General features: G+C 41.4%; 1 protein-coding gene across 7 annotated transcripts in view; it reads left to right on the forward strand.

Moving 5' to 3' along the window:
- Nucleotides 1-537: 537 nt before the first annotated feature.
- Nucleotides 538-20880, forward strand: part of slc4a4b (solute carrier family 4 member 4b) — a 28508-nt gene continuing 8165 nt past the window's right edge. For 2 of the 7 annotated variants that reach the window (XM_028971141.1, XM_028971140.1), the window contains exons 1-13: nt 550-842; nt 5989-6062; nt 6940-7113; nt 11961-12093; nt 13077-13237; nt 13437-13616; nt 14582-14658; nt 15928-16085; nt 16266-16353; nt 17074-17228; nt 17359-17475; nt 17612-17786; nt 19212-19345. In XM_028971141.1, the coding sequence (XP_028826974.1) occupies nt 823-842; nt 5989-6062; nt 6940-7113; nt 11961-12093; nt 13077-13237; nt 13437-13616; nt 14582-14658; nt 15928-16085; nt 16266-16353; nt 17074-17228; nt 17359-17475; nt 17612-17786; nt 19212-19345 (1646 nt within the window). In that variant the 5' untranslated portion in view covers nt 550-822. Of the gene's footprint in view, nt 843-5988; nt 6063-6939; nt 7114-11960; nt 12094-13076; nt 13238-13436; nt 13617-14080; nt 14174-14581; nt 14659-15927; nt 16086-16265; nt 16354-17073; nt 17229-17358; nt 17476-17611; nt 17787-19211; nt 19346-20880 lie in introns of all 7 variants that reach the window. The other 5 variants (XM_028971134.1, XM_028971136.1, XM_028971135.1 and 2 more) reach the window with 5 other exon arrangements.

The raw sequence follows: 20880 nt of genomic DNA on the forward strand, positions 1-20880 counted from the left end.
ATTTTTGCTCATAACATCTTTTAAAGTGTTCGCTTGGTGTGTTAATTTAAACCATTCTCCTACTCTATGAATAACAGCGTAAACTGGTGTAAATAACAGGGAAGCAGCGCTGTCCAGTGGGGGGCGCTGTGTTCCTTTTACGCTTGCTGGCTGTTAATTGCCGTGTTAATAGCCACCATAAAGAGTCTCTGAACTAAACTCAAGGCCCGCGGTGTTACGGCCAAATTAGAACTCTTGATTACTTTTTTAATCTTTTTTTTCTTTACTTCATTTCGCCTGCAGGTAATTTATCCGCTTGAGTAGTTGAATTCGTTCCGCGACTCTTAAATAAAGGCTTCGTTCCATCTGTTTTTAATTTACATCACATATGCATTGCCCCGCACAGTTAAATTTTTTTTTATTATTCTTATTCAGAATAATCGCAATTTTCTATTCCTGCCGTGTAATTTCAGACCCGTGGTCCGCCGTCTCCGCCGGGCTTCAACTTCTTGACCTCCGGTCTTCACCTCCCACCTGTGACGTCGCCGCTTTAAATATGGAAAAGAGGCGCTGAGCGGCCGGGGTAGCGGCGCACGCTGCCGGTCGGGACGTGGAAGCAGGAGGAGTAAATAAGGAGTAAAAAAAATATATATATAGCTTTTTAAAAGTTCTCTTTGCCCACGCGGCATGACTGACGGACGCGTCTCTCCAGCAGCGCCGGTTCCGGACAGATAGTCGAGACCTCCCTGGTCACTTTGGGCGCCGCCTTCCCAGTGGTCAACTACTCCGAGTCGGTGCTGCTCATCCCGGGGACAGAGTCGGTCGCCCGAACGGGGGGACAAGATGAGCGGCGACAAGAGCAAGTAAGTGGACGGGCTGCGGCGCGCCGCGTGGTAACGCCGTTCCGCGCTCCGCGGGGGTCTCGTGGCGCATCGCGCGGTTCGAGTTTCTCTACTCGCTCGTGGAAGAGGCGACGCGCCATTTATTATTTAGATTATTGTCCAGGAGCCCCAAATGTACGCACTTCTCGGGTCTAATGACGTCACTGCGTGTCAACATGTGGAAATGGTCGTAGTGTCGGAGCCCCCCAAATGACAAGGCTATTAAAACATTTACTCGCTCGGGGCAGCCCGAACTAGTTCGGACGTTGAGTAGGTATGGATTAGTCGCAGCAGCAGCAGCAGGGGCTTGCACGGGCAGTAATCTATTTCTAAGTAGGACCTGTCACAGCCAATTAGATCCCTTCTTCACTCCCTCCCTTCTACAGAGGGCCCTTATGGCCGAGTCACGAGCTTAAATCAGCATGTCATGTTACCTGGTCGTTTCCATGTGACTGTTTTGGGGGTTAAAACATATAATTTCAGGATGATTTGTGAGATATGTGATGATTTAACAGTGTACAATGTTCTACACATTCATTCATTCATTCATTCACATGCTACTACATTTACCCATTTATTCTATGGATTTGAGAAAATCAGATAACTCCTTAAACCTGACCCTTGTTATGGCAGTGTGGTTATGGCCCTCGGGCCACATATGTTACATGTTACATTGAATCTCTGGAAGCCCTTTGATGCCACGCGCTGCATGTCCCTGCCCTGCACTCTGCCTGAATATGCATGGTCATGCACTTAAGATGAAGCACCGTTCGTCACCTGACCAAACTGCAGCAGTTATACTCAACTACAAACCAAGTACTTTTCAGTGACATGCTGTTAATTGATAGCCTGTTTAGTGCCAGCTTTTCTTGTTTTTTGAGAAGCGTGTCTGGACGTGTGGGGAATGTGTCATCCCAGGAAATAAATATTGAAATACTTTATTTCCTTCAAAATTTTCATTTTTTTTAAACTGGACTTGACACTGTAACATTGTAGTCGAGTACAATAGAGGAGTTTATTCGGGCTGTCAAAGCTGGATGGACCCACTGAGTTGATATTTCCTGGTATGATTTTTCAAAACTTTGCAACAAAGGTATTTTTTTTGTGTGGACATTCCGAAGACTATAAAATAAATGGTAAAATAAATGGCCTTATGATTCAAAATGCATTTCTGTACTATTAACAATTATGTGTTAATATCTACGGCATTTAGCTGATTCACTTTTCCAGAGGGCGTCACCATACTCTATGGCAGCCTATCGTCCACAGCAGTGTATGTGTTTTTTTTTATGTTACATGCTGTCATATAAAGCAGGCCTTGGTCAGCTAAGAGAAATCAGACTTCCTCAAATTAATGGTCTAATCTTTGGGTGACCGTGTCGTATCATCTATTGTAGATTTAACTTATTTTAATCCTTCTTAGAACCCAGATAGGTGGATACTGATGAACTAATGTTTCTGTGATTAATTAAATTAGCTTGCAGTCTAAACCAGTTGCCAATTTAGTGCTGGCAGGACAATTAGACAACTATGGTTTTTAAATCCCATGTGGTTTAGGAATCTGTGCTCAGAATGCCATTTTTTGTTTTTAAAAATATAGCTTCTTATATATAATGTTTTGCAACCATTTTGGATATTTCACATTAAATGTAAAACTTGGAAAAACCCTACAATTGCCTCCACATACACCATAGACATGTTTTTTGGAAGTTAAATGTCTTGAATTTTATAGAATTTTATTTAGCATGTTTAACTCCCAAATGTTTCCTCCACAAGGTTTATCTAGCTATGCATAGGTAGAGTTCTCTGGTACAGCGATTACTGACTGACACAGACTTGCACATGACCTGCAGTCATATATCAAGTGTGTATACCATGTTTGGGTTCAGACTCCATTGCTGAGATACAGTATCACCTAATTTATTTCTAAGACATTTTTGAAATTTCAGAATTCTGTTGATAACCTTTAATGGGTTGATGGAGCTGAGAGTCTTCTCTGTGGTTAATGTAACTATTTTAATAAAGATTTAAAAAATAATGGCAAAGTTGGCAAATTTAGATTTTTCAGAAACAACTTGGGCAGAAATGGAACCCCTGGAAAATGGTATTATACTGTCTGTAGGCACGCTGCTTACCAGTGTCACAAAACCAATAAGGAAGACTATATTTGTTAAGGAATCTATGTTCTAAACTCGATTGCAGTTAATTATGGGTCATGCTGTCAGGATATTATGTAATTGGCTTAAGTTACTAACATCATCACTTGTATATTTGGTACCTTAATGAAGAATGTTCTGCGGTGAGCGGCTGACTTTGAGGGAACACGATCAAGTGCAGCTGATCACGTTCACTGATCCCTGGTCCATGAAGGTTGTCACTGAATCTATACTCCCAACAACAAGAGAAGATAGGGGGAGATGTTCCACATCACCTAGTGCTTTTGTATGTTAGCATACACTCACACTTTGTCCAAATTTCACTTTACTTGATCATGGCCTATACCTGATGTGTCAAAATCATCTTGACACCATATTATTGATGGCAATATTGGTTAATTTTATACGCTCTAGGATGTTCTCTAATTATTTATACATGCAAACCTGAAACCTCATGGATGAGCTAAGGACATTGGTTTTACCTTGTTAAGGTAAAACTGAAGTGATCAGATTCAATACAATGATCATACAAGATGAGACTGTAGTTTCAATATTTACTGGCTTGCACATTTTTGCCACAACGTGGCCCTTTCTTGTCGAGAGTGGTTGCTTTCTGTGACAACGGTTAGACTTAATGGTTAAACACAACTGCATTTTGATTAACGTATGTTCACTTTAACATGGGTCATACGTGGTATACTATTGGGTTTACTCAACAAAACCATCTTGGCACCAAAGTTTTAATTCTGTTGTATGAATCCCCTTGCTGCACTGAAACCATAAAAGGTTCATTCTCAAATCACTTTAACATGCATGCATACATACTAGAGACATTCAATGGTCTCACAATTCGATTGGATTATGATGCATCCCATAAATATTCTACATTACATGATGTTGTTATATACAAGCGTTAAGGTCTCATTCCCATGTGTGGATTTGCCACAATGAGTAGCAAAACTCGTCATTCAGTTCGTGCTCACCTGATGCCACAAACGGCAGAATAACGGCTGGTTCAGATGTCCGTGGAATTGGACTGAAGTGCGGACTGAATGCGATCTTTTTTTCTGCTGGAGCAAATCTAAGGCCACTTTCAGGTTGAATGCACCATGTGCTGCGCTCGCTGCAAGGTTTGGCATCCCTCTCAGAAAACAGCGAGTTGCCGCAGTTATTTTTTTTATTGATTATGTGCTGCACTGCATTGATGCAGAATTGTCCCCGTATGCATCGCGATGGATCGATTATAATTTCAACACCCCTAATACATCTTTTCAACTTTTTACTAAGAGTTGGGTTATTTGGCATGGTTTTGGAATGTCTGACACTTATAGGCATTTCTTCTCTCATGATTATTCTCCTGTCCTGCCATTGAGTGACAGGCCAAAATAATGAATAGTTAATGACCTGTCAGGCTAATGTCTCACTTAACCTTTCTCTAAACACCGTCACTGGAGGAAATGATGACCTTTACCAAGCCTCAGAGATGTACCTCGGACTCCTGTATGACTCCTGTGAGCTTTAATGGCCTCTCCTCGCTTCCTGAACTGTAGCTTCTATACTTCTCTGGCCTGTAACATGACCTGTCAGAGCTGAAAGTGCTAAAGGCTAAAAGCTCATTGTTAAAGCACTCCTGTAGTGATCAAGCCTGTTCTCTAGCCTGCAAGCAAAGCGGGTTGGAGTGACCGATTCTACTACATTCCTTATTAGACCTTGAATGATCACCAGAGCCTCCTGGATGATAACATTCGGTTGTTGTACAGACAAAAGTGGAAGGCTATAGTGCTTCTGTTAATTGTGGGTAAGGGTGGTTACTGTGTCATTTACATGGGAAAACACGTAAATGTACGTTTTCTCACCTGAGGAGGAGAGTCTGCAGTTAGAGGAACAGGATTTACCCTTCCTGCCTTTTTTTTGGTTTGTGTATTTCAACGCCCTCTTCCTAATGACATCCATAATTGCACAAACTCACAAAAGCATGTGAGCTCCGATGTTAAATTGTGCATGATGAGTTTTTCTGGAACATCACATCTGCCATGTGTAGTAATTACTCTTATTTGAAAGAGTGGAACATCTGGAATTCAGACATGACTGTTCATCATGTGATGGGCCTTTAACAAACAGGCCTTATTTCGTTAAGGTAAGGGTGTGCCCTGACTTTTCTAGTTCTGAAATGGAGAGGGGTTGGTGTGTAAATGCCTGAAGGCTCCTCGTCACTCCTCAGTTTCTGTCCTGACTCATGTGCTGCTGGCAGGTTACATTCTTAAGTAAAGTCAAGGTAATCCCAGCAGGAGAGATCATCGTAAGATGCCACGTGACCGAGAGCACGGGCCTGGGGTCAAGCGATGTGCAGGACAGGTGGGGAGGTTGATCGACCAGATCACGCCAAGTGACCCATAACAGAATAAATCTGCGTGGGGGCAACGAACTGCTTGGAGGCGTATGTGCACGTGCTTGCAGAATTTGTCCATGAATTCAGGGCCGGTCATTCTCCTGTTCTTGATTTGATCGGGCTGTTGGCGCCTCTCTCACTGAATACTGGTGTAGTTGCCATGTTATTGTGTTATTTATTTTTTTTTGTGATTCAGTTTAAAGCCTGGGTTTTATTTAGCAGCTTTGCAATGTTATAAAAATGCTGCCGTCATCCTGATGGCAGGGTGAGTCTGCATTTCCAACCGTCTGGCTGATCGCGAATTAATGAGAATCAAATGTTGTCTGCTTGCTTGCTTTCTCATCATTGTTTTATCACTAACAGGTGAGAGTCCTTCAATTTCATGTGGCATTTGGTGTGCCGGTGTCTCTCTGTAATTTGCATGTTTCTTTAGAATCTATTTTCAGGTCTGTAATTACCTGTGCCTTGGTGGCTCCAATGTAAGGTGGAGTGACATTTCTCAGAGCAGAGAGCATTTTTTTTATGTTTTGTGTTGCTGTTAAAGTACTTTTGTGTAAAGTACTTTTATTTAATTTTTTTTCAGAGTGGATGATGAAGCCGTTCTAGACAGAGGAGCATCCTTCTTAAAACATATGTGTGATGAGGAAGAGGTGGAAGGTATGGTGGACCACACAACACTCCCAATTTAAACTATATCTCTTTTTCTACTGTAAATTTTTTTTACTGTTTTTTACTTTACTGTTTTATCCTTGCATGCCAGAAGAGCATTATGGGAGGTAAAGACACAGAGTGGGGACACAATCAAATGGAGACATTTGCTAAATAAGTCCCTATTTGACCTATAGAGTGCCCCCAATTTGAGGGATTGGGTCATGTCAGGAGTACTGCGCCATGAGATGAAATGTTACTTGCCCACTGAAACCACATGCCCTACCTTCTACATTAATCAGTGCATCCGTTCCCAGAAAGCAGCCAACACTCACACTATCTTCTGTCTACAGTTCGCCGTTGAAGCGGCGAGCGGGTGCCAATCAGGCCCGCTTAATGAGTCATCCTAAACAAATATTGTAGTCAGGTGAAGGTACCGACCTTGCTTCCTGTACAACGTCCTGTTACTTTGTCTTTATGGGCTTTGCTGTCTTGCGTGGGTGCGCACACACTCATGCTGACACACTTTTTAGTGCCTTCACTTTTGCCATCGTTTCATTTTTGTTCTTTTTTAACTTTGAGAAATGGCTTCCTGGACACATTACGCCATTTCCCGAATGGACTGTTCTGCAGGAAGCGGGTCATTTACGTGATTGTCAGAATAAGCAGATCTCTTCCTGATCAGCCTTCAGGAAATGGTTAATATACAATAAATTAACCAAAACCATGCACAATATCAACATTTTAGCAAACAAAAAGGAAAATGAGCTTTTAGTCATACATGTATGTCTCAGTTTGTGGGGATCTTTCCTCATCCAGTAATATAATATCAGTTGTAGAGAAACTTATCCTGACCTGACCCTGTGGGTGTGTAATGTGTTTGCAGGTCATCACACTGTATATATTGGTGTTCACGTGCCTAAGAGTTATCGCCGGCGGCGACGTCACAGGAGGCGTTCCAGTCACAAAGACAAGAGGGAGAAAGTGACGGAAAACACGAGCGACAAGTCAGACACAGAGAACACCGATGAGACTGTTCCCAGCATCCTCAAACCACTCAGTGAGTGTGTGTGTGTGTGTGTGTCTGTGTGTGTGTGTGTGTGAGGAAGAAGAAGAATAAAAATAAATAAATAAATAATAATATATATATAAAAAACAAATGTGTATGTTTGTCTGCATGAGTACACATCATTCATCTGGGCAAAGACATTTTATGACAAACTCTTGTCAGTTTATTTTTGTAACCACTATATAATTGTCCAGGTATGTATTTATGTATGTGTAGGGTTGTCAAAAGTAACACTTTAATTGCTGCAATTAATTTATAAATATGTAATGTGTTTCCACTCAGCGGTAACAAGGTAATTTTGTTTTTGCTGCGTGGCACTGGATGCTGATAAAGTCTTTTCCTACATGGGGGCTTTTGTGTGCTAACTGCAAAGGTGGTTTCGGGTTCTCATGGTTTCGATTCGCTGATCAAGTTGCCTCGTGTGTCCATGTTAAATGACTTTACGGGGGAGTGTGTTTATGTGTGTATGTGTGTGTCTGCTCAGGTCAGTCGACAGTGTTTTCCTGGCATGACTGGTGATTTTTGGTTGGGAAAGTGAATGCCTGCTTTCCCACAGAATCCTGGCAGTCTGCTGTTAGAAGTTGTTTTCTGTCCCAATTGTTGACAGGACATTTATGAGCCAGTCTTATGCTTCTGTTTGCACTGTGGCTTCATCTTTCATTGGTAAAATGTAGGGCCCTGTGATTTCCACGGATCACAAATAAAACAGAATCCTCTATAAAACACAGAATTGACTACTACACATGTTTGAGGTGGGACTTTCACACACCAACACAATGTAAACACTCTGAATTCAGAAGAATAAAATTTTTTTATTTTTTTATTTATGAAAAAATAAAACAGAATTTAGGAAAAGAAAAACTGATTGGTTAGGGCCCTACAAATAGTTGCAGATAATATGATTGCATGAATGAAAGTTGTTTAGTTGTAGTAGTAACCACAGTTTCATTTGCTAAATGGTTTTGGTTCAGTACATTTACATTTACAGCATTTATCAGATGCCCTTATCCAGAGCGACTTACAATCAGTAGTTACAGGGACAGTCTCCCTGGAGCAATTTAGGGTTAAGTGTCTTGCTCAGGGACACAATGGTAGTAAGTGGGATTTGAACCTGGGTCTTCTGGTTCATAGGCGAGTGTGTTACCCACTAGGCTGCTACCACCCCGTAATGAGAACAGTTCTTGTGTAATGAGTACACCATGACATAAACACACCAAGTAGTGGGGCAATTTTCTAAAAAAAAAATAAAAAGAGCATTTAAAACTGTGATCCCCCACAGTTTTCATTAATGCACTGGACATGAGAAAATTGCCATGTGACCATGGACCTCTGTTGTGTGGAAAGCCACTTTGGAGTGTCCTCCTCTTAAGGAGGCTCCTTGTGTACTCACTTGCCTTTCTTTTGGAGTGCTGGAATGTTGTACCCAGCTGCTCATGCTGCTTTGGTCAGACTGCGACAGTGGTTCTTGCCAGAACACGAGGTCCACTTCTCTCATCCTTACTTCGCGTCTGGACTGAAAAGCTATTTTTGTGTTTCTCAGTTTAAATCAAAATACTTGAGAAGAGAGCCGAACTGTGACCAGGACACCAGGCGATTGTTGCACTGTGGTGAATTTTGAAAATTCACACTGTGAAATTGGCTCTGTAGAAATGACAAATGCTAATGTGTGTGGTATATGATGAAGAAGTTGCATAACATTGCACATACACACATTGGAGAACATCCATATTGTGGTGTAGTTCTTGGTCTTTCTCCAGAATATATATTTAGGCTTCCAAGCGCTACCAGATAATCCCTGGCACAGGAATAGAATCTGCACTCTTACTGGTGACTCAGTTGCTCTTTAAGCTCTCTACTGAGAGTTCAGAGGTCATTGGGGTATAGTATATAGCATGAATGCCTTTTTCCCCCTCATTAATACGTCTGCATTGTGAGACCTCCAGCTTTATAATAATATCTTTTATTAAATACTGTCAAGAGAAATGGGATTTATGTTTTTTCCTATTATCCATGTACGTATTTCCTGTCATTGTGCAATGATAATGGATTAGATGTTCACATTTACTTTTACAGCATTTTTCAGACACCCTTATCCAGAGCCACTTACAATCAGTAGTTACAGGGACAGTCCCCCCCCTGGAGACTCTCAGGGTTCAGTGTCTTGCTCAGGTACACAATGGTAGTAAGTGGGGTTTGAACCTGGGTCTTCTGGTTCATAGGCAAGTGTGTTACCCACTAGGCTACTACCACCAATTTACATTAACATTTAAATTCACATTTCCATTTGTGGCATTTGGCAGATGTCCTTATCCAGAGCAATTTACAACTGGCTTTCATGTTACCATCATTGAAGTAATCAGTTCTGGTTCACTAGGACCCCCCACTATAAATACAAAATCTTTTTATTTGCTCTATTATAGTTTTTCTTACATAAGTCAGACTATTAGAAAGTTACAGGTTGGTCTAAGTATTCTCTAAAGAGTAAAGTCTTAAGCTGCCATTTGAAAATACTCAGCGACTGTTCTGACCTCGAGGGGAAGATTAAATGCCAATGCGTGTGTAACGAGAACACACTTTTAATTTGCAGTGTAAGAGTCAGCAGCAGGGTAAAGAGCAGGTATTACCAAATGAGCTGAATCTGTGTAGAGGAGTCTGGGGTGAAGACGTAAGAGCTCTCACCACCACCCACCCCATTTTCTTTTGGCCCACTTGTTCTGGTAATCTCCTCTAAAGCAGTTAGCACTTCTGACGCTGTAATCCAGCCTGGTGTGACGGCCTGTGTTTATGTTTGTTGGTGGGAACATACAGTGCCTAGTCACCTGAAGATCCTAGTGTTATCCTCTTACGACCCGTACATTCGCCAACCGTGCTTCTGTGTGGGCCTTATATCCCGCCAGTCACTGACAAAAGAATCAGATTATATTAATACGTCTGTCTAAAGGACCTTTGGCATAATTTAGGGGTCATGCGTTATGTATACGTGGCCTACCTGTCTTTATAACAAATAAAGCCACAATAATGAGGGCAGAGAGGAAATTGGTGATGACCTTTTATGTTAACCAAACCCCAGAAAACACATTGTACTCTAATATAAATTTTACAGTCTGCTTTCCATTGAACTGGGACACAGGGAACAATTCACAATTCAGTCTTTTAATGCTGTGGTTTTTGTTTGGCACTGTCTCATGATTTATCTGATGTCTAAACAACAACATTTTACAAGATAGTGTTCTTAAACAGATTTTAATAATGTTCGTAATTGGTCCTGTAGATGAAAGTATGGTGATCATTTATCTGATATTCACCATTTTAAGCCTAAAAAACATCCAACAAAGCGCTGCTCAGTCAACCCATGTTGGCATGATCTCCATGATTATTCATTCAATTATTTACATATTAAGATGAGGACCTTCGTTATTTGATTTTTGATATAAATGCCTTCAAAAGAACAAGCATTTTGTGAAGACCAGTAAGGACTTGCCACTTGTTCCTTTACTGGACCAACTGCAGAAGAACTTTTTTTTATTTACACTGAACTTTGGATCAGCAGATCCCCAAAGAAAGCTCTATCCTCTGAGAGAGTTCTACCTGGTTTATGGCTTTACAGCCATGCTGTCACTTCTACTTGCTCAATCTTGACTTTTCCTTGAGCAAATTGCCAGCATGACTAGTGAGCATGATTGTTCTTCATATCTCTAAAGGACTTGGGACTGTCCTCTGACACGAATCAGAATATATCAGGAGTGCATAGTCTTTGTCCGTGGTCTGTAACAACTGAACAGAGAATGGCGATATTGTTATCTCACAATCGGCTGTCCCTTGGGGTCTGTCTCATACTTGGTCTCATTTTTATGAGAATCACTTTGAATAAAGCAAAATCCATGAAGACATAAACCAATCAATCACTCTTTATCCGGTGCTACCCCGCTTCTTGCTGAAACTCTGTTAAGAATAGATTGTGCTAAAACTATATTTTTAATTCTACTTTGTTCACAATTCTTTACTTATTTTACTTCTCAAATAAGTGCACAGTTAATTACATAGAAGTTGACAGTTCATGTAATATGGGGGCAGTGGTGACCTAGCAGTTAAGGAAGTGGCCCCATAGTCAGAAGATTGCCGGTTCGAATCCGCCAAGGTGCCACTGAGGTGCCACTGAGCAAAGCACCGTCCCCACACACTGCTCCCCGTCATGGCTGCCCACTGCTCACTCAGGGTGTTGGGTTAAAAGCAGAGGACACGTTTCATTGTGTCACCGTGTACTGTGCTGCAGTGTATCACAATGACAATCACTTCACATTCACTTTCAATTTCGTTCACATTAATGTTCAACTGCTCAGTCCAAAACATCCTACATTTAAAGGCACTGTATACTGGCCATCTTCCAAGCCGTTCTCCAATAATCTTCATCAGCCAAGCAAATATTCAGTCCATTGCTACTTCACAACAGTCCTTGGTGCTCTTTGGTGCAACAGTTCCTTGGTGCTTCTAATCCCTTTGTCACTTGGAAGCCAAACACGACTTTGAGCACGTGTGACCTGTGACAGGGCAGAGCGATGTCACTGTAAGGAAGAGCATGTGAGACTATTTATTTCTCACTCTTTCATTTCTCACTCCGAATGTTTTGCATGAGAGAAGATTTGCATTGTCACAGCGTGTCAATTACTCCCGTGTAATGAAATAACCGCTATTCGTTTAAATGAAACACTTGCTTTCGTTGGTTTTGTTATTAGTATACCAAGAATAATTTTGCTTCATCCAGGATTTAATGTTTTGATTGAATTCGTTTTTTTCATTGATTCATATTTTTATTATTTGTTGTGCTTTGATCTTGACAGTCTCGCCTGCGGAGCGGATACGGTTTATCCTGGGGGAGGATGACAGTGGTCCCCCGCCTCCGCAGCTCTTCACTGAGCTCGATGAGCTGCTCGCTGTGGACGGTCAGGAAATGGAGTGGAAAGAAACGGCCAGGTGATTTCCATACACACCCTTGCATGCACACACACGTTCTCACAGGCCACTCCTTCACAATTAACCCAGTTTTGAATCAGTGCCAGCACTCAATAGACCAAAGCAAATATAAAAGCTTTCCTGGGTCTTCTGTTTTCTGGTCTGCATTTGTGTTAAAGAAACCAACATTAAGAGCTAAAACCCATTTAGCTTTGGTTGCTTATTAGTGGTTTTCCTAATGTTTGAGTGGACCATCCTAAAGCACTTGGAGAATGCACTGATGCGAACTGCAGCACACACTGTCACATATTGTTATAGTTGAGAGGGTTCATCTGGTGCAGCCATTAATGGCACCTAATGCAGGTGGATTGGTTAGCTGTAAAAAAGTCCTTTCGTGTGGCATAATCATCGGATTCTAAGCTAATAATTCAGATTTTTATTCAGATTTCTATCTGATTTAGATTTTACAGCACATATATAAAGTGTTTGTGTGTCTAGTCAATAGTGAAAAGAAGAAATGGTGCGTGGCCATAGGGCCTCATTGTACACAGAGAAACTCAACCCTCTCCCAGAAGAGGAGAATGCAATTTTGCAATTTAAGGTTCAATAGACAGGAATTTCTTCTCTTTTGCTTCTCTTCTCTTCCCTCTGACTATTTTCCTTATTGTCTCCACTGCCCCTCACTCTTGCTTCTCGTCTTTTCCCATTTCTACCTTGAATTGACTTCGTATCTTTATATGTACTACCTTTTTTTTTTTTTTTTGTCCATTCACTGGTCTGAGCATAGTAGACAAGTAGACTCACCACTCTGCCTCACACCCTTATTTTCCGACGTTGTATTCCCTGTTACATTGTTTACATTTTGCCTCCCGAACCTCTGATCTTTTGAGAAATTTCCACTGAAGCATGAGCGCAAACAAATTAATGTTGATTGAAGCTATCTTTCTGCATCCCATGTGTGTTCTTTGTGTATTTACAGTGCTCTGTGTGTGTTTGCACCCCAGGTGGATCAAGTTTGAGGAGAAGGTAGAGAAGGGTGGTGAGCGGTGGAGTAAGCCGCATGTGGCCACGCTGTCTCTGCACAGTCTTTTTGAACTAAAGACCTGCATAGAGAAAGGCACTATAATGCTGGAGTTGGAGGCCTCCACCCTGCCACAGGTGGTCGGTAAGCTGTGTATTGACTACAGTTGGAATCATCCCCAACTCATTAATTCTAGTATTCAAAAGGAATACTAGAAATCTACACTAGCATTCAAGTTAATGGTAACTGAATAAAACAACAAGAATAACCTGAATAAGAAATTAATTGACAAGTTCATAATTATGAATGGCCTTTTTTGACATTTATTTTCCCCATTCTCTAGAAATGATAACTGACAGTCAGATAGAGGCTGGTTTGCTCAAGCCTGACCTCAAAGAGAAGGTCATGTACACGTTGCTGCGGAAACACCGGCACCAGACCAAGAAGTCCAATCTGCGTTCCTTGGCGGATATCGGCAAGACGGTGTCCAGTGCGAGTAGGCTGTTCTCAAACCAGGAGAATGGTAATGCTGATGCCAGCTGTGGTGAACCCTTCTCTGTTCTTCCTCTTCCTTCTCTTTTCCATCTTCTGTTACACTTAACTGTGCCACTCAAATGCCTCCAATCACCTGTTGCCTCCAATAATCTGTTAGATATGTCAGCACAATGACTGTACAGCAGTGCTCATAACAATGTGCTTTTTTTAATGTACAAATCCTGATTTATCCATCTGTAGCTGCTTGATTATGAACAAGTAGCAGTTTTTGATGTTCTGCTGTGGCTTTATAGACTTACAAATGCAGCAATGCATGAGCCCAAGACTAATTATGTGTAGCTTCTACTTGTCTCAAAAATATTCTTGAACTTCATCTGCAACTTTATTTTTCTTCTCTGTATTTTCTGTTTCCACCTTCTCCTCTGTGGGTGATCTGTTCTGCATCCTGGGCTGTTGCGCTGTTGCGCGCATGGTGTGTGTGTCTCACCAAAGCACGTAGTCCTCACGAGAACCCCGTGCCTTGCTTTATGTTCGGGTCAGAAGAACAGCTTCATATGCATCGGAGCTCCAGTTTGGGACTGCTCTGTAAGTTTAGCTGTAGTTTGGGCGTGCTCTGTCTCCTGGAAAAAATCCCAACATTAAAGTTTTAAAATGAAAAATATTTAAATACATCCACAGACTCTGCCTTCTCTGTTGTAGTGGCTTTACAGTTGCATGAAGGGGAAAAAAAAGAAGCTGAGATTACCACACTGTAGCATCTGTAAACCTATGTTGTATGATATCTGTGGGGGGGTAGAACCATGTATGTTTTATCTGACTGGAACAGGTACTGTTCGCATAACTTTTCAATTGCCAAATTATCCTAAATATAAAACAAAAAACTTAATTTAATTTAAATGGAATGTAAGCTTTACTCTCTGGGGATATGTACTGATGCATCAGTGTTTTGATGTTGCCTGCAAAGACTTGACTGTCACCACTTCCACTTTACAGGTAGCCCGACCACAGCTCACCGTAATCTAACCTCAAACAGCCTGAATGACCTTTCAGACAAGCCAGAAAAGGACCAAGTAAGACATCACACCATGTCATGTTTGCCATCTGCTACACCTATTATTATGGATAAAAGGTGCATTATGTTAGGAGCTGAATGCGGCCGCCCGTTTGTAAAATGGCCTTTATCTCTTCAATCTTTCATGTGGATTTCTGGTGTTCTTGCCCAAAGCTAAATGCATGAAATGTAAAATTTTGCTTTTAAACAAACCCAAAAAGGAACAGTCCAATGCAGTAATTGGCATGGACTAGTGCTCCCGCTGGACTTCTGACAGGCAGTGAGAGTGTCTCTCGTTCCTGCAGTGCAGTAACCGTATCTGGGTTCAGTGGTAGGGCACAGGCCTGGGGGAGTTGAATGGGAGTGTGGAAATGACTTTGGTTGGCGGACAGTTCCCGTTAGACCTCTCTTTCGTGTTTACTGATAAGGGATGCCCTGCCCTTCGTTAGCGTGCTGTGCTGGGGTTGAAATGTGCTTGTTAAATCCTGCTTGGCCTTGGTCATCTTCACCTAGGGCACATGGCCATTTGTCTTCTTTGGGTAATTTTTGGTGGTGCGATTTAGCTGTTGAAAGGATCCTGTAGTTCCTGGAAAAACACTTATCATTACGAGCCACTGGAGGTTAATAAAAATGACAAGTGTCATACTAAGTGGGGAATCCTAATTGCCCCAACTTGCCCCAACAAGGTTGTTGATGCTTGGATAAGTGTCGCTCTCTGTGTAATTATTGTTGAGAAACAACAGGAAATCACCTCAGTGCTATCTGATAATGCCCTGTCCCTTTATTGAACGTCATAAAGGAAGAGTTCCAGTCTGGCTTAATGAATGGCCTTTTCTTCGATTTTTATCTTTTTTTTTTTTTCCATCTTCTCCAAGTTGCTTTTGATAAGTTTTAAGAAGTTACTGGAGACAAAGGAGTGATTGTTCTGTCAAGGTCGCCTGGGCTTCCTTTAGACATAATATCCCACTACGGTCTCATAATGGCAAATCATTGTATTTTACACACAGGTGTCAGTTTGCCAGAATGACAAAGAATAGAAATAAAATACATTAAAACTATTTCATCCATGTTTGTGTGTGTGTGTGTGTGTGTGAGTGGTTGTGTAGCTTCACAATTGTTTAATACAGTTACTGTAGTATGCTTGGGTACTCACAAGGGTACATGTAGCCGCTGACCTTGTGGGAATTTTGGTAATCGGGTAATTTGACACAAAGACATTTTTTGTGCCATCTGCTCTGTATTGCCTTGGTTTTTTTGTGCTCTCCTCACATGTGTTTCACTCCTCCAGTTACAAAACAAGTTCATGAAGAAGATCCCCCGTGATGCAGAGGCATCCAACGTGTTGGTGGGGGAGGTCGATTTCTTGGACGCGCCGTTCGTGGCGTTTGTGCGTCTGCAGCAGGCGGTCATGCTGGGAGCGCTGACTGAGGTTCCAGTTCCCACCAGGTGTGTTGGATCTCTAGAAACCAGCTGCCTTAGAAGCTTGCTGCTGTTCATTTCATTTGGTAAACGACAGATATTTTACTGTAAAAGAGCTAGGTGTTCTTTTTTTATTACGGTTAATGTATAACAGTAGACAGAGGTGATAATTTGGAGCGATAATTTCTGTTTATTTTCCCCTTTCAGATTCCTATTTATTTTGCTGGGACCCAAGGGCAAAGCCAAGTCCTACCATGAGATTGGACGAGCCATTGCCACCCTTATGTCAGATGAGGTGTGTGTGTGTGTGTGTGTGTGTGTATGTGTGTGTGTGTTCTGTGCATCCCAGTAACACTGAATACCAAGAAAGATTAGAACATCCTTCAAGTTTTTTTTCTTACTCTGCTCTAGCTCCTTTGACATTTATGCCACCTTTATGTGCAATAATCTCTGTACAATCTCTTCTGTAAATGACAGGTACAGTCATTTCCTCTATCTTGCGGGAGGTGTGACTTTACAATGATATGGTCATATGCCCTTGGGTGTGAGGCTGTGTTTGAGTGTACGTAAACTGATTTAACTGCCTCCATCACTAATGTTTACATTCAAGATTGTGGGTCTGTCATCATCATCATCATCATCTCCCAATAAATACACACCCTTGAGTTTTTAATAACTCCGAATCAGCCTGGTATTTCTGTAAATGCAACTTTGCCATGTGATGGAGTTGCTATGATTACTTGGATCCCACAGAAACATGGGGTCATCTGGTCATCAAAAAAGAGGGAAGAGTCCCATTTTATGTCCCACAACAGACTTAGCCACCATACAGTTCAGTTGCATAGTCGGGCTATAGCTGTGTGGGTGACGGTGTAGTAAACGGCACATTGATGAAGCCATGTATCAGCTCTGATGTAGTAAGCGATGCTTTTCCTTTGGAAGGTTACATGATCTCGCTGTCATGATACTGATCAGCGACTGCTGTGAGACACCGGTGCTCTTACCCCTACTGCAGGTATTCCATGACGTAGCATACAAAGCTAAAGACCGGCAGGACCTGCTGGCGGGCATCGATGAGTTCCTGGATGAGGTCATTGTCCTGCCACCTGGTGAATGGGACCCTGACATAAGGATAGAGCCGCCCAAATCTGTTCCCTCTGCAGACAAACGGTAAAACACACACTACACCACAATCTGAACATCGCACAACACACAGGATTTTTAACATGATTGTGTGCCTAAATACAAACAGGAAATATGAAGAGCATTGTAATAAAGCTGTATGTTTGTGTGTCTGTAGGAAGAATAATCTTGCAGGTGTGGAGGCATTTCAGATGAATGGGGACACACCTCATGATGGTAGCAATGGTGGTGGGGGAGGGCACCATGTCGGTGAGGAACTCCTAAGAACTGGAAGGTATAACTTTGCCCATAATATTATACACAGTATAATAATGAATCCAATCCATAATTGAATTATAACCTAAAATATAAAACCGAACATGCTTTGCTAAGACATTTGGCATTAATTTAATTAAATTAATCTTGCACAGATTCTGTGGTGGCCTCATCCGTGACATCAAAAGGAAGCTCCCCTTTTTCGCCAGCGACTTTTATGATGCTCTCAACATCCAGTCGCTGTCTGCCATCTTGTTCATCTACCTGGGTACAGTAACCAATGCCATCACTTTTGGAGGCCTGCTCGGAGACGCCACGGAGAACATGCAGGCCAGTCCTTAGCTAATTTAGTCTTCATCGCCAAACATGTTAGTTCCAGTGCTGTCTAAAGTTAGCTGTTCTTCCAGAGTTAATCCGGACTTTCACAGTATTTCAGGGGTTTGGAAATGGGCCAAAGGAGCTTAACAGCTCACATAAGTCTCTCTCTGTGTGTGTGTGTGTGTGTGTGTGTGTGTGTGTCTCTGTACACTCGCAATTTTTGACCTGGTTTAATGAAGTCATGTAGTTCTTACACTGAAGGTCAGCTCTGAAGAACACCTTCTCCCAGATACTCATGAACACATTTTTAAACACAGACACACAAACACTACATATGTGCTGTAAAATGAGGTCAGGTCATTGATAATGAGTTTTGTGATAAAGATGCACTTTATCTTTTTTCGTACTTGTGTTTTGTATTAGCTATCAGTGGGCGCCCTGCTTATAAGGTTCATCATTTTAATTCAAGTGTAGCTTTCCTGAGCAAGTTATCACAAAAATAACATGAAATATGTGTGAATCCATAACAAACCGGTAAAGCCTATATCATACAGCAACGTTTTAGCAATGACATGCATAAGTTTAAGGAAATTGAGGATTTCATAAATACTTTTATATCTGCTGTGACATGGTGCAGTCATAAACAGTTAAAAACATATTCTATATTACGTAGCAGCATTATATTAATATTTGTGTTATCCATGTGGATTGATTTGTCCAGGCTCTAAAGAGCTGTGCAACCTCAGTACCTGTGTACAGATTAAAGACACATTACTCAGCCCAAACCCTCCTGCTGTGCCAGAGCTGAGAAATCCCACTAAGGTCAGAGATCTCCCCCAGTGATCTCTGACCTTTCCTAGAATCCTCAGTTTTAAGACCAAAGCCTGGAAATTGGCTGCATAGTAGCAATTGATTGGGTCCTAGGGATAAATATCTAGTCAATGTTAAATAAGAGTGGTGGGGAAAAAAAGTTATGTTTTTTTTGTATATATTCTTTCAGTCTTTGCTATTTCTGTTCTTCTGCACGCCTTACACAGTTCCTCAAAGTGTCCTTAGTTCTGAGAGGGAGCTGTGGTTCCATAACAGCAGCCACTTCTTTCTGTCAGTCATTCTGCTCTGGAGTCAGTGTGATGGAAACAGGGGACGAGTCGACTCAGCAGTTTGTTATCTGTGAGAAAAGTCAGACTGAGAAAATGTAAGAGGAAGCAAATAAAGACGCCTGCAGCTCAGCTGTCGTTGTGTGTCCTGAATGCATGCAGCATCGTTACTTGCAGGCTTCTGCAGGTCTGAGGTTGCAAGTCAACGTTCTGAATTGTTTTAGTGGTTTTGCAGCATCTGTATTGGGGACCTGAGTGTGTGTTCATTTGCAAGAGCTTTGAACTATTTCCTGCACGGACGGTGCTGATTCATTCTTTTCTCATTTGTTTCATTCTACAGGGTGTGTTGGAGAGTTTCGTAGGCACGGCGTTATCTGGTGCCCTCTTCTGCCTCCTTGCAGGGCAGCCCCTGACCATTCTGAGCAGCACTGGCCCTGTGCTTGTCTTTGAGAGACTGCTCTTCAACTTCAGCAAGTGGGTACTTATGACCTCACTACTGCTTACCATAGATAACAGCTGCTCCCTCTGACTCCACCAACTGCTCGCAATAGATCACAGTTGCTCCCAGTGGTCCCCAGCAGCTCACAAATCACTGCTGTTCACTGAGGCTCATTTATGTTCCATCAGGTTAAGTTACTTCCTATATGCGGCTTCATTTACTTGCCCCAATATTTTTCTCACATTTTGTGTGAAAATAATATTTCATTGAAATTATTATTGAATCCTGAATCCCAATGAATCCTGGCATTGTCCTCTTGAAATATATCTGCGTCAACATATATGCACATTCATATATGAACTGCTTCCACAGGCTTGTACAGTAAGGGTTGTGCATGATAGGCTTGTCACATCCATACTTCCATTCTTACACCATTGTGCCCATCACCGTGGAACAGGGTAATTCTCATCATACCACATGACCTTTTTGCTTCACAGCCCAATATTTAGGCTTATGATTAGCCATTTTATCCCAATCCTTTGCAGAGTGCACATGGAAATGTTTACTTTCACTATTTCAATATATTGAAATATAAATATATATTAAAGGTTCTTTGAGTGATTAATTGCATATTGTATATTGTTGTAATGCCACAAAAAGGATTCAGAACCCTCTTTTTGTAGGCAATAAACAGAACAATTAGCGCTGTCAGACATTGAGTGGTTCTGTGTTTTTTGTTTTAATTTTTTTACAAGGAGTGTCTATTTTCCTGCAGATAGGGTTGGAATATGTGCATTTCAGTACGACAAAAGTAGACTGTTTCTGGTGCAATAATGTCCTTTATTGTATGACTTTCAATTGTCCAATGACACCAATATAAATATAAGACCCACTGCTGCATTTTTTTGTCCGAATTGGACTGAAAGATGATTCTGTTTCCAGTATTTATCCATAAACCGAGACCCAGAGGGCCTCAGAGGTCCAGCTGTAACTGTAAGACGGTAACAACTTTTTAACATATTGCGAAGTCTCTGTTTTTTAACATTATTTATTAGGGTTACATGTTTTGTATTTTCGTTTGCATTACATACATTTTTTTAGCAGATTTTTCTGTGTCATTATATCATCTAGTGGTGAGATGCTGTTTCTTTGAAGGTCACTAAATCAACATGCATTGTGAGAGAAGCAGTTTATAGTCAAAAGTATGCTTTTAAACAGCTTTTTTTTTTTGGCCCATGGGCCTTGAGTTTGACATGAGATTGAATCCGTTTTAGCCACACTGGTCTGAAACAAAACATTCTTTTAAGATCTCAGTGTGGCTGCTTTTGATTATTCTTCCATTTCCTTTCTCATCTTCCTGTCTAATCCCATGGTCTGATACCTGGATCTGGCCAGACTTTCACATCAGTTATATCCGTGTGTAATGGTAATACCCTTTTTAATATATATAAATAACTAAGGATACTCTGTACTCACATGAAAGCTTTCATTGTTCTGACAAATACTACCAGATTTAAAGATTTACTTAAAGGTACAGGTCCACGCGGTCACATGACAACATCTAGACTGA

This window comes from Denticeps clupeoides, chromosome 3 (genome assembly GCF_900700375.1).
Source record: "Denticeps clupeoides chromosome 3, fDenClu1.1, whole genome shotgun sequence".
NCBI lineage: Eukaryota > Metazoa > Chordata > Actinopteri > Clupeiformes > Denticipitidae > Denticeps > Denticeps clupeoides.